General features: G+C 40.2%; 1 protein-coding gene and 2 pseudogenes across 1 annotated transcript; 1 reads left to right on the top strand and 2 right to left on the bottom strand.

Moving 5' to 3' along the window:
* The first annotated feature begins 842 nt into the window (after positions 1–842).
* Positions 843–1,222, top strand: LOC123805542 (annotated as a pseudogene).
* Positions 1,223–6,255: 5,033 nt separating this feature from the next.
* Positions 6,256–6,816, bottom strand: LOC123805623 (annotated as a pseudogene).
* A 1,441-nt stretch (positions 6,817–8,257) lies between these two features.
* On the bottom strand, positions 8,258–9,229 carry LOC123805605 (olfactory receptor 2AT4). The gene has a single exon (XM_045818265.1). It carries the CDS (start codon positions 9,227–9,229, stop codon positions 8,258–8,260), a length of 972 nt encoding a protein of 323 aa, XP_045674221.1.
* Positions 9,230–14,548: the final 5,319 nt, after the last annotated feature.

Here is a 14,548-nt window from a genome sequence, read left to right on the forward strand (position 1 = left end):
AAATAAATGGAGAGCTATCCCATGCTGACAGAGTGGAAGACTCAATATTGTTAAAATGTCAATTGTTCCAAATTTGATATGTAGACTCAACACAATCCCAATCAAAACCCCAGCAAGTTGGTTCTAAAATTTATATCAGGAATTAGAACACCAAAACAATTCTAAGAGAATAACAAAGCTGGAGGATACACACTAAACAATTTCAACACTATCCAGTTATAGTAATGAAGACAATGTGGTATCAGTGAAAGGGCAGATATACTGAGCCCAGAAATAGACACAAATGTAGTCAACTTGTATTTGACAGAAATGCAAAAGCAATTTAATAGATTAAGAATAGGCTAATAAAAACTGGATGTGTATATGCAAAAATAAATGAATCTCAATCTAATATCCAAAAATTAACTCACAATTGTTCATAGGCTAAAGTGGAAGTTATAAAATTAGAAAACTTCTTGAAACTTCCTTTCTTCCATAGGGCAAAATCTGCATGATCTTTTGTCATGAATATTTAAATATGGTATCAAACAATGCAATCCATAAAAGAAATTGATGAGTTGGGCTTTATCAAAATTAAAACTTTTGCCCTGCAAGAGACACTATTAAGAGAATGCAAAGACCAGCCACTTATTGGGAGAAACTTTTTGCATATCATATATCTGATAGACTCGCACCTAGAATATATAAAGAACTAACATTCAACAGTGAGAAAACCAATGATCCAATGAAAAACCAGAAAAAGGGCAGTCTGAATCACGGCGTGACGGAATAGACAGTGGGATCTCGATGGGTGTCTGACTATCCTTTCTCTGCCTTGCTTGTTTGAGCTTCAGCAGAATTCGAAATGGCTGGTGGTAAGGCTGAGAAAGACTCCGGAAAGGCCAAGACAAAGGCGGTTTCCCGCTCACAGAGAGCCAGTTTCCGGTGGGCTGTCCATCTGCACCTGAAATTCAGGACTACCAGTAATGGACAGGTGGGCGCGGCTGCTGCTGTGTACAGTGCAGCCACTCTGGAGTACCTCACTGCAGAGGTACTTGAATCGGCAGGAAATACATCAAAAGACTTAAAGGTATAGTGTACTATTCTTCATTATTTGCAACTTGCTATTCCCAGAGATGAAGAATTGGACTCTCTCTTCAATGCTACAATTGCTGGTGGCGGTGTCATTTCACATGTCCACAAATCTCTGATTGGGAAGAAAGGACAACAGCAGACTGTCTAAAGGATGCCGGGTTTCTTATTATCTCAGGACTCTAAATACTCTAACAGCTGTCCAGTGTTGGTGATTCCAGTGGAATGTATCTCTGTGAAAAACACAATTTGCCTTTTTATAATTCTGTTTGAGCAAGTTGGAAGTTTAATTAGCATTCCAATCAACCAAATTTCTGCATTCAAGTCTTAACCATATTTAAATGTTACTGTGGCTTCAAAGAAGCTATTGATTCTGAAGTAGTGGGTTTTGATTGAACTGTTTTTAAAAAACTGTTTGGATTTTCATTGTGATGCAGAAGTGATAGTAACAAACATTTGGTTTTGTACAGATATTATTTCCACTCTGGTGGATAAGCTCAATAAAGGTCATATCGAAAAACAAAAACAAAAACAAAAAAAAACAGCAAAAGATCTGAACAGGTCTCACCAAAGAAGGCAGAGATGGAAAATGAGCAAGTGAAAGATGCTCAACATCACTAACCATAGGGAAGTATAATTAAATTATATTACAACCACATTGAGATACCACTAAATGTTCCAACATCCAATTCATAGGGGTGCCAGAAGGAGAAAAGGAAGAGCAAGAAATTGAAAACTTATTTGAAAAACTAATGGAGAACTTCCCCAATCTGGCAAAGGAAATAGACTTCCAGGAAGTCCAGGAAGCTCAGAGAGTCTTAAAGAAGTTGGACCCAAGGAAGCACACACCAAAGCACATCATAATTATATTAGCCAAGATTAAAGATAAGGAGAGAATCTTAAAAGCAGCAAGAGAAAAGGAGAAGTGGTATACATAAGCACCTATTAGATGACTACACTTAAATGATAAACCAGACAATACTAATCACTGCCAAGGATGCCTAAGAATAGGGGCTCTTGTTCATTGATGGTGGGAATGCAAAATGGTATATAGCATTTTGGTAAACAAGTTTATTAGTTTCTTTTTTTTTCTAGACCAAAGAGTTCATTTAGTTTTTTTTAAAATATATTTTATTGATTATGCTATTATTACAGTTGTCCCATTTTTTCTTCCCTTTATCCCTCTCCACCCTGTACCCTCCCCACCAGCATTTCCCCCACTTAGTTCATGTCCATGGGTCATACGTGTAAGTTCTTTGGTGTTAGATCTAGGCAGGCCTAGGAGGAATGAAAATCACCAGGTGAGAAAATGGCACCATGGGAAGCTGCCTGCAGACCCTACCCAGGAAGATTAGGGTCTGGGATTGGCTTATCTGGCATAACAGGATGCAGCTTTCACCCAGCAACCAACTCTAGCCAATCAGACTCTAATACCCCAACCATGGGTTTTTGCATTTAAAAACCCTGGTCTAAGAACAACCCAATAAGTCTCAACCCCTTGGTTGGCTCCACTTTTCCTCTTATTCCCTGCTAATAAACCCTGCTCTCCTTAGCTTGCTGCATCTGTCTGGTTTCTTGGGTGACTTTGACCTAACGTTTGGCTTCTCCATTTCCCACATCATTCTTAACCTCTCCCTGTTTATTTTGTACCTACCATTTATGCTACTTATTCCCTGTACCTTTTCCTCCATTCTCCTCCCACCCCTTCACCCTCCCCACTGATAACCCTCCATGTGATCTCCATTTCTGTGATTCTGTTCCTGTTCTAGTTGTTTGCTTGGTTTGTTTTTGTTTTTTGGGGTTCAGTTGTTGATAGTTGTGAGTTTGTTGTCATTTTATGGTTCATATTTTTTATCTTTTTCTTAGATAAGTCCCTTTAACATTTCATATAATAAGGGCTTGGTGATGATGAACCCCTTTAACTTGACCTTATCTGGGAAGCATTTTATCTGTCCTCCCAATCTAAAAGATAGCTTTGCTGGATAGAATAATCTTGGATGTAGGTCCTTGCCTTTCATGACTTTGACTACTCCTTTCCAGCTCCTTCTTTTCTGTAAGGTTTCTTTTGAGAAATGAGCTGATAGTCTTATGGGAACTCCTTTGTAGGTAACTGTCTCCTTTTCTCTTGCTGCTTTTAAGATTCTCTCCTTATCTTTAATCTTGGGTAATGTAATTATGACGTGCTTTGGTGTGTGCTTCCTTGGGTCCAACTTCTTTAAGATTCTCTGAATTTCCTGGACTTCCTAGAAGTCTATTTCCTTTGCCAGCCTGGGGAAGTTCTCCTTCATTATTTTTTCAAATAAGTTTTCAATTTCTTGCTCTTCCTTTTCTCCTTCTGGAATCCCTATGATTTGGATGTTGGAATGTTTCAAGTTTTCCTGGAGGTTCCTAAGCCTCTCCTTGTGTTTTTTTTTTTTTAATTCTCATTTCTTCATTCTATTCTGGTTGAATGTTTATTTCTTCCTTCTGGTCCAAATTGTTGATATGAGTCCCAGTTTCCTTCCCTTCACTGTTAGTTCCCTGTATATTTTTCTTTATTTCACTTTTCATAGCCTTCACGTCTTCCTCTATTTTGCAACCATATTCAACCATTTCTGTGAACATCCTGATCACCAGTGTTTTGAACTCTGCATCTGATAGGTTGGCTATCTCTTTATTGCTTAGTTCTATTTTTGGAGCTTCGATCTGTTCTTTCATTTGGGCCATATATGTATTTTTTGTCTTGTCATGCCTGTTTTGTAGTGAGGGGTGAGTCTTAGGTATTCGCCAGGGTAGGGCAACCCACATAGCTGTGTTGTGGCACTGTATGTGGGGGAGGGGATGAAAGGGAACAATGCTACTAGCTGGGCTCTCTGTTGGCTTTCAGTCACTTCCTCTGCTACCCATAAGCAAACTGGGCCCTTCTGGTACTGATTCCCAGGTGAGTGGATTTGTGTACTTTCTAGGACTCTGTGGGTCTCTCCAGTGAACTCTCCCAGAAGGCTGGGAATTTCTCCTGCTGCCACCTCAACCCACACAGGTGTTTTCAGTCAGAGGCTTTGAGGCTTTCTTTTCCCTTGCTGCAACCCTAGGTTGAGCAGTCTGTCTTGCTCCCCAGTTGTTCATCCTGGTTTATCCGCATGCAAATGTGGGACCACCCTCTTCACAAACTGCCACCTCACCTGGTTCTCCAGCCACCACCTTGCTGCATGTCCCCTCCACCCCAGCTGCTCATCTCTGCCCCTCCTACTGGTCTGGATGAATGTTTCTTCTTTAACTCCTTGGCTGTTAGACTTCCATACAGTTCAATTTTCTGGCAGTTCTGGTTAGTTTTTGTTTTTAAATTTTTTGTTATTCTTCTTTTGATTGTGTAGGGAGGCAAAGTGTATCTCCAGTTTACCAGTTTCTTATTAAGCTAAACATACACTAACAATATACTGAGCAATAGGTTAATGAGTTGTATTGAAGTCACTTACCCACTGATACAATGTGGCAGGAGGTCACGTTATCTCAGTCAAACCAAAACCCACAACCTCAGTCCATTCATGATGAAATGTCAGACATTTCAAATTGAAGAATATTCTACAAAATGCCTAACCATAACTTTAAAAATATTTGACAAACTTCATTTAATTTAAAAATTTATTTTTGTTGAATTTATTAAAAAATTAACAAATTTAAAATCTTAAGCAGTTGTAGACTCACAGCAAAACTGAGCAGGAATACCCATACATTCGCTATCCCACAAACAATGCACAACTTTCCCCACTACCAACATCTGGAATCACAGTGGTACATTTGTTATGATCTACAACCTGTGTTACACATCATTATTACCCAAAGGCCATAGTACGCCTGAGGGTTCACTTTTGGTGTCTTACATTCTATGGGTTTAGACAAATGTTTAATGATGTGTATCCACTGTGATAGGATCATACAGGGCAGGTTCACTGTTCTAAATCCTCTGTGCTCTGCCTGTTCACCCTTCCCACTAACCCCTGGCAACAGCTGATCTTTTTTTTTTAAGTGCTTCCTTAAAAAATTGTCCTTCAAATTATAGTTGGCATACAATATTTTATTAGTTTCAGTTGTACAGCATAGTGATTCATCATTTATATACCTTACAAAGTGATCATCACAATAAGCCTAGTAAGCATCTGTCACCAAACCACGGATCTTCTTGCTGTCTCCATAGTTCGGCCTTTTCCAGAATACTGTATAGTTGGAACCATATAGTATGTAGCCTTCTCTGATTGGCTTCTTTTACTTAGTAATATGCATTTAAGTTTACCACTCCTCTCCAAAAGTGTCAGTTGTGAAGATAAGGAAAGACTAGGAAGCTGTCAGTCCACTAAAGAAACATGACAATTAAATGCACATGGTTTCCTGGTTTAGGTGGTTAAATAGAATGGAATGGAACAAGGACATTAGTGGAAAAACTGCAGAAATTTCAATCAAGTCAGAAACTTAGTGAATAGCATTTCCCAATGTTATTTTCTTTTTAAATTGTTATTCTGATACAGTTGTCCCAGTTTTTCTCTTTTTGCCAGCCAATGTTATTTTCTTAGTTTTGAAAATATGCCTTGGTTAGGTAAGATGTTAACATTAGAGGAAGCTGGAGGAGGGGTAAACAGAAACTTTCTGTATATTTTTGCAAGTCTCTTTAAATATAATACCACTCAAGTGGTCCTGGTTATAGAAATATATAATTTAAATGTAACCTATTTTAAGGAAATAAAACTATAATTTTTAAAAATTTTTATATTTTTGAACTTTTCAAACTTTTATTTGTGCACATTCAATTGAAAAAGATAACTTTCACAGGTTCTTTGGTGCCCATATTCAGCATACAAAAGTGTAAAAGATTATTCACAAGTAAAGCACAGTAGCTCAAACTGGAAAAAAATAACAACAAAATACGTCAAGGTCATGCACACTGGGACAGCGCCGCTGATGGGGACGTGAGGGTCACTGTGAATGTCCTTCTATAAAAACAGCAACTTCCTTTTTTGTAACTCCTTTTTTCTATTACAGCAAAGTCTGAAATAAAATCCAAAGGGACTGGAGCTCACACTGTAGCGACAATGATGAAAATAGTCTATTTCCTCAATTACTGTTGGTCCAGTTTTCCTTTGGTTTTGAGTCCAATGTGCAGCAGGTTTTAAAAGGTGCTCAGTTAGGGATTCCAATCAACTAAGGGATGAATTATAAAATTTCTTTCCTGCTTCCAAATACAAATGGGCAAACCTGTTCCACAGCAGCACCAACAGCCTTCACATTGGACCCTGTTACTCTGATACTTCCCAATGAAAAAATCTGTAATGTAGTTTGCAGAGATTTTACCTCATAGCACACACAGGATGAAATTCAGGTTCATAACTGGCATGCAGTCTATCATTCTTTGTGAATTCTGGCAAACGGGTTTCAAATGGCATATTACATGCTGCTAAAATGTTGATAAGCTTGAAATCTGAAAATTACCTGAAAACCTCGTGTCTGTGTACTACAGGCTAAACGTCTGGCAAATTTAGCTGCTTCTCCACTTGTTGCTCCAGTGTAAATAATTTTTCCTGAGGACCAAATTGTAGCTGTAATTCTAAGTTATCTAAGCTTCATTAGTACTTTTCCAACATGATGCTTATAAATTACCTTTGCTTCCTCCAAAGCAATCTTCCTTAAGTTCAAATAGCTTCTTGTTAAAAAAAAAAAAACACAGACTACATTTGTAATTTGAATGTCCAATACAAAATCACTGTCTATATTCATTGGGGTAGTTAAAAAACTTAGCTTCCCACCACGGAGATCACACCTGTGGGAAGAAAGGGCGGCGGCAGGGAATGCATCAATATGCTGGGTGGCCTCTGAGTGAAGGATGACAGGGATGGTGCTGAGGTGGAGCCTCTTCAGTCTCTGCCGCCGGTTGCTAGGAGTCCACGAGGCTAGGCTCTGTCTTTCACACTTTGTTGTTCCGGGTGCACAGAACATATTTTTGAAAAGACTACATGATCTTTTCAAGGTTATCAATGAGGTTTAAGATGTTATGATTTTTCTTGTTTTTATATCCCTCCTGGAATGTATAGTCCAAGTGCTGTTGTTATAGTCGTTTGTAATTTTCTGCATGATCATGCCATTAATTTGATAGCCACGGTCAAGTGTTTTTGTTTGTTTTAAATATTGGGATTTTTTTTCTTTTCGCTTTCTTTTAATTACGTGTAAACTGTACAGTCAAAGTCAGACTGTACATTTAAGTTCATCTTGCTTCCATTCCTGTCGCCTCCACTCTGTTCTCTCCTCCTTACAGGTAAAGATCTCATTAGTTTAATTCTTGTTTTTTTCTAAAATTTCGGACAAATTTATTACTTTCTTACAAAAACAATGTTTTGCAACTTGCTTTTTTTCACTTAACCACATAGCCTAGGAATTACACCATATCATCGTATAAAGAGCTTCCTCATTTCTTTTTATAGCTGCACTTTTATAGTTTGTTTAGACAGTTTCCTAGGGATAAATGAATAGCCTAATGAGTTATTGCCAGTATCTTTGTGATAGATTCCTACATGAGATTACTTAAAGGGTAAATGCCCATGTTCTTTTTGTAGGCATTATAGTTCTGTACCAATTTGCATTCTCTCAAGCAAGTTATGAAGGTTCTGGTTTTCCATATGTGGATTGTCAAAATATTGGATCTTTACTAATCTGATTAGATGAAAAATGGCATTTCAGTGTAGTTTTAATTTTTACTCTTTTTATTCAGTAGACTGAATATCTTCAATGTTTAAAGACCATTGCTTTTTTTTCTAATCTGCCTTTTCATGTATTTGTTCATTTTTGTTTTGGGATATTAGACTTTTTCTTCTAAAGTTTTAGGAATTCTTTATAATTATGATTATTTGTTCTTTCTCTGTGATATGTCTTATATTTACTTTTTACTTTGCTTACAAAGGATTTTTTTCCCATTCAGCCTTTTTTTTTTTAAATTTTAGAAAGGGCTTCTTATATTACTAAGTAGTGAAGTTCTTATTTAACAATTTAATATTTCCTATAAAGCTTAACATATTCCATTGCACCAGGGGAAAAACCCTGGACCGAAACATGAGAACCACTATTGAATGTGTCTGCTTAATTGATTTTTCTTTTACCATACTATATTCACTAATTTATTCATTTAACAACATTTATGGCATCCCAAAAGCAGGATTAGCTGCATTTAAAGGCCAAGAGTTCCTATCTCAGACTTGGTCTTAAGACACGACATTTTGGTGATAGCTGCTTTGACATCCTTGTTCCTCAGAGTGTAAATGAGGGGGTTGAGGATTGGTGTGAGAATAGCATATGCTACATTGCCCATGATGTGGAAGTCAGGGGGCAGGTCAGCCCTGTAGGCCACATAGGCTATGGCAATGGAGGAGTAGTAGGTGCCAACCACCAGGAGGTGGGAGCTGCAGGTGGAAAAGGCCTTTGAGCGTCCTTCACGGGAGCTGATTCGAAGCACTGAGGCCAGGATGTGGGCATAGGACAGAAGCACCAGGAAAAGGGGCAGGAAGGATACCACCATGGCGATGCAGAAGCCCATGAGGGTCTGGGGGGTCTTGTCAGAGCAGGAGGCCTGAACAAGAGCCAGATGATCGCAGAAGCAATGGTGGATGTGAGCACTGTTGTTATAAGCCATCTGGGAGATTTTCACAACTGCTGGGATGGGCAGGAGGAGGGCAGTGAGCCAGGCACTGGCTGCCAGGGCAGCATTGGCCTGTGGGGTCATGTGGACAGGGTAGTGTAGTGGGCGGCAGATGGCCACATAGCGGTCATAGGCCATGACCACCAGGATGAAGGCTTCAGAGCATGTGAAGCTTTGGAAGAGGTACATCTGCAGGAAGCAGGCAGGGAAGCTGAGGAAGTGGTCCCCAAGCAGGAATAGGGACAGCATCTTGGGGACAGTGGTTGTGGTAAACAGGATGTCCAGAGCAGAGAGGTTGGTTAGAAAGAAGTACATGGGCTTGTGGAGGCTGGGCTCTGCCACCACAGCCACCAGGATCAAGGCATTACCCATAAGGATGAGTAGATAGAACAGGAGGAAAATAAAAAACACAGGAAGAAAGAGGGATTCTGGCAGAGAGGGTATGCCCACCAGATAGAAGACTGGTGAACCATCCACTGATCCATTACAGGTTGTGGCCTCCATAGCAAGACAGAGCTGGATTTCTGGGAAATTGACAGCTGGAATATTTGGATGCTGGGAATATCTGAAAACCATAGAAACAAAGGATTTTAGAGTGAGATTCTATAATGTCCACTCAATAGTTCATATAAGCACAATTATTTACAACCAACTCTGGAAGACTGGTGGTGGGCTGTGGTATTGAGTTCTACCATATCAACCCCAAATTCCTACCTTTCTTCTTTGGTCAAATGTTAATTATTAATTAAGTAATAATCTACCAACTGGAAGTCATTGTGCTGCATTCAGGTGATACAGTGGAGAAGGCGAAAAAGGCAGGCAATTTCTCAGAGTTGATATTTTACTGGGAAAAATAAAATCTAAACAGTTGGTTATTGAATTATGTGGTGAAAAGTGCTTTGGAAAGATTTCTGTTGGTCTTCACCCTAGCTGCTACTGCTACTCAGCAGAAGTTCCTGATGAACCAAGAGCCTGCAGACTTCCCTCACTCCAGCTGAGAAGGTGCTACATTTACCTGGAACCTTGTCTTGTGAGCCATTGGCCAGAGAGGAACAGACTTCTTGTGAGAAATGCCAAAGGTAAAATCCACCCCCCTGCCCATCAGAGGTTGTTTTCTTCTTGTCAAGGAAGGGGAAATGTGTGCTTCTGTTCACCCCAAGAGCTGGAGGTCTTCAACTGTGGGAGAGTAGTGACCACTCTGATGACTGGGGATGTCCTTCTGAATAAGCAATCCACGACAAAGTCCATGGTCATGATCCAGGAGCAAGTGCATGGTCACATTTATATCATTGCCTCTTCAACCCTGATGATTCTAAGAGTAGTTCCCCCGATTTTTATAGAACTGTCCTATTTCTCTTACTTCTGATAAGACATTTCTCATGCCATTGAAACATTAAAATAACAAACTTGGAAATGTTCAGTTAGCTCTTTTCTTTAGTCAAAAAAGGCAAGGACTTGCCTAAGATTACACAGCCAGTCAGCCACAGAGGCTGGACTGGGACCCAGGCCAATGACTCCTAGACCAGGGCTCTTTCTTTGTATCATGTTCCCTATAGAATCTGGAGGCTTACATTTTCATGTGGGGAGAGACTGGAGCAAAGGTTTTGTCTTTTTTTCCCTCTGTTTCCAAGCTGATGTGGTCAGCAACAACCATAAATTTCAATTTATTCTTTAGTCTCTTAAGTGTGGTGAGTGGCCTGGTTCCTGTTGGGGAGTGAAGCCTGGTAAATGTCTTTCTAAAAAGACACATGGTGGGACTACAGATGGTGCAGCCACTGTGGAAAACAGTATGGAGCTTCCTCAAAAAATTAAAAAAGGAACTTCCTTATGACCCAGTCATTCCACTTTTGGGACTATATCTGAAGAAACCCAAAACATTAATCAGAAAGAATATATATACCCTAGTTCATTGCAGTGTTATTTACAATAGCCAAGTGCCTATCAGTAGGTGAGTGGGTAAAAAAAGCTGTGTACATTCACACAATGGAACACTACTCAGCAATAAAAAAAGAAGGAACTCTTACCTTTTGTGACAGCATGGATGGATCTGGAGAGTTTTATCCTAAGAGAAATAAGCCAGTGAGAGAAAGGCAAATACCACATGGTTTTAATTATATCTGGAATCTAATGCACAAAGTAAACTAACAGACAATAAAAACAGAGTCATAGGACTTCTGGCCAAGATGGAGGCATAGGTAGACACACTGTGCCTTCTCACACAACCAAAAGAAGGACAACAACAAAGTTAAAAACAAAAAACAACCAGAACTTACATAAAATTGAACTCTATGGAAGTCCAACAACCTAGGAGTTAAAGAAGAAACATTCATCCAGCCCAGTAGGAGGGGCAGAGATGGGCAGCTGGGCAGAGAGGATTTGCGACAAGGCAGCAGCTGGTGGACCTGGTGAGGTGGCAAATTGCAGTCCCACATTCACGTGAAGATAAACCAGGAGGAACAACTGGGGAGTGAGACAGACCGCACAACCCATGGTTCCAGTGTGGGGAAATAAAGCATCAAAGCCTCTGACTGAAAACACCTGTGGGGGTTGAGGCGGCAGGAGAAATTCCCAGCCTTACAGGGGAGTTTGCTGGAGAGACCCACAGGGTCCTAGAATGTACACAAACCCACCCACTCAGGAATCAGCACCAGAAGGGCCCAATTTGCTTGCAGATAGTGAAGGAAGTGACTGAAAACCAGCAGAGAGTGGAACAAGTGGCATTGTTCCCTCTCGAACCCCTTCCCCACAAACAGCATCACAATGTAGTGACATGGGTTGCCCTGTTCTGGTGAACATCTAAGGCTCCACCCCTTACTACATAACATGTATGGCCAGACCCCCCCGGCCAAAAAAAATGGCCCAAATGAAAGAAGAGATCAAAGCTCCAGAAAAAATACAGCTAAGCAATGAAGAGATAGCCAACCTATTAGATGCACAGTTCAAAACACTGGTAATCAGGATGCTCACAGAATTGGTTGAATATGGTCACAAATTAGATGAAAAAATGAAGGCTATGCTAAGTGCAATAAAGGAAAATGTATAGGGAACCAACTGTGACAGGAAGAAAACTAGGACTCTGATCAATGGTGTAGACCTGAAGGAAGAAAGAAATATTCAACCAGAACAGAATGAAGAAATGAGAACTCAAAAAATGAGGATAGGCTTAGAAAACTCCAGGATATCTTTAAACATCCCAACATCCGAATCATAGGGGTGCCAGAAGGAGAAGAGGTAGAGCAAGAAATTGAAAACTTATTTGAAAAAATAATAAAGGAAAACTTTCCCAGTCTGGCAAAGGAAATAGACTCCCAGGAAGTCCAGGAATCTCAGAGAGTCCCAAAGAAGTTGGACCCAAGAAGGAACAAACCAAGGCACATCATAATTACATTACTCAAGATTAAAGATAAGGAGAGAATCTTAAAAGCAGCAAGAGAAAAGGAGACAGTTACCTACAAAGGAGTTCCCATAATACTATCAGTTCATTTCTCAAAAGAAATCTTGCAGGCAAGAAGGAGCTGGAAAGGAGTATTTGAAGTCGTGAAAGGCAAGGACCAACATCCAAGATTACTCTATCCAGCAAAGCTATCTTTTTGAATGGAAAGGCAGATAAAGTGCTTCCCAGATAAGGTCAAGTTAAAAGAATTCATCATCACTAAGCCCTTATTATATGAAATGTTAAAGGGACTTATCTAAGAAAAAGAAGATAAAAGAATATGAACAGTAAAATGACAACAAACTCACAGTTATTAACAACCACACCTAAAACTAAAACTAAAACAAACCAAGCAAACAACTAGAACAGGAACAGAATCATAGAAAGGGAGATCACATGGAGGGGTTATCAGTGGAGAGGGGGAGGGGGAGGGAAGAGAATAGAGGAAAAGGTACAGAGAATAAGTAGCATAAATGGTAGGTAGAAGATAGATAGGAGGAGGTTAAGAATATTTTAGGAATTGTAGAAGCCAAAGAATTTATATATATGACCCATAGACATGAACTAAAGGGGGGAATGAAGGTGGGAGGGGGTGCGCAGGGTGGAGGAAATTAAAGGGAGGAAAATGGGACAACTGTAATAGCATATCAATAAAACATATTAAAAAAAAGAAAGTGCTGGGAAAAAAAGTCATAGATACAGACAACAAACTGACAGCTGTCAGAAGTGGGCTGGGTGAAAAAGTGAAGGGATTAAGCCAAAAACACCACTCATGGATGCAGATAACAGTATGGTGATTACCAGAGGGAAAGGTGGGCAGGGGGAGGTAGAAGAAGGTAAAGGGGCGGGGGTAAATGGTGACGGAAGGAGACTTGAGTTGGGATGGTAAATACACATACAATATATAGATTATGTATTATGGAATTGTATGTTTGAAACTTGTATAACCTGATTAACCAATGTCACCCCAATAAATTCAATTAAAAAAACACATGAACAGACCATGTCATTGTGAACACCACTTTGAAAGAAAAAAATTGTTCTAAAGGTCGGCCCCCATTACCTAGGTAGGAAAGCAAAAAATGGTTACATCTCAACTTAAAAGAGTTAAGAGAACCATTAAGTTAACAGTTAAGAGTTAAAAGAGTTAACCCTCAGGTAGCGAGACCCAACCTGCCTAAGGTGATTGTCAGGGGGTTTTTTTATACCAAGACTGATGCAAATGACATTTTCCTGCATGTCTATAGAGCTCAGAGAAGCTGATTTTGGATTAAATGTCGTTGAGTTAAGCTGAGTTGGAGTTTGAGGGGAAGCAACTCAGAACCATCAGGTTCAATTGTACCCTCCCCCTCTCTCCTCTGCCCCACTTCTATTAAAGAGCAGGGAGACAGACGCCAAGTCTGAACTCAAGAAATAGAGTGTCTTCCTCAAGGTCAAACAACAAGTTCACGGCATAAGTGGGTCTTGAACCAGTGACCTGGCTCTCACCCAGTGTCCATAAAGGTGTTTTCATGCCTGCCATTAAAAGCCCATCTTCTTGCAGCCTATTTCTCCTTATTCTGGTCAGACAGCAACTTTTTTGCCCTTATTCTTCAGCCAGACTCAGCTCAAATATTCCCTCCTGTAAGGAGGGTCTCTTTTCTAGGCTCTTCCAGTTCCTGTGCTTTCCTTTGCCATCACTATGACCACATTGGGTTGCCCCTGTGCATTTATGTGCCTGTGGTTCCACCAGGCTGGGAGCACTCACAGAGCTGTCATGGGGCCTGATCATTTCTATTTAACAATGCACTCAACCCTTCCCAGGAGCTCAGGGCTCCAGAGGCAGGAGCCAGAATGCAGATTTCCTAACATGTCTCATTTTGCTGCTGAATCATAAAGTCAGAATGAAGCTGTCATTGGCAATTGAATAGTTTTAGTCTCACCTCTTTCTTATACAGGTGATAGACACAAAAGTGGGGCTCAGAAACCACCTGTGATTTGCCCAAGGTCACACAGTAAGTGGGCCACAGAACCAGAACTATCCAGCAGGGCTGGGTTATCAGCAGGGCTGGGCTATCAGCCGGGCTGGGTTATCACTTTGAGCTCAGATAACAGCAATGAGCCCAGGCTGCCCCTCCTACTTGGGGCCACAGGACTGACCAACTAGTTGAAGTGTATGTGCTCACCCTTTTCCTTTTCTAAACTTCTGTTTTGGCCAAGTGGGCTCATGTAGCAGGCAAAGCATGCACTCAGGGTACTGCTAGACAGGAACACTGAAACGTTCTTGAAAGAATTTAGTGTTTGATATTTTTAAAAAAGCATTGATGTACCAATGACAAAGTAAAAATGATGTAGTAAAATTCAGAAAGTCCCTGGACTTCTTTACATTTATTTTGTTGTTTAGATTAGTG

This window comes from Phyllostomus hastatus, unplaced genomic scaffold, assembly GCF_019186645.2.
Source record: "Phyllostomus hastatus isolate PE091 unplaced genomic scaffold, TTU_PhHast_1.1 phas_scaffold_317, whole genome shotgun sequence".
NCBI lineage: Eukaryota > Metazoa > Chordata > Mammalia > Chiroptera > Phyllostomidae > Phyllostomus > Phyllostomus hastatus.

Bases quoted from the DNA above. Each gene is read 5' to 3' on its own strand.
- LOC123805605 (XM_045818265.1), bottom strand. From the start codon at position 9,229: ATGGAGGCCACAACCTGTAATGGATCAGTGGATGGTTCACCAGTCTTC.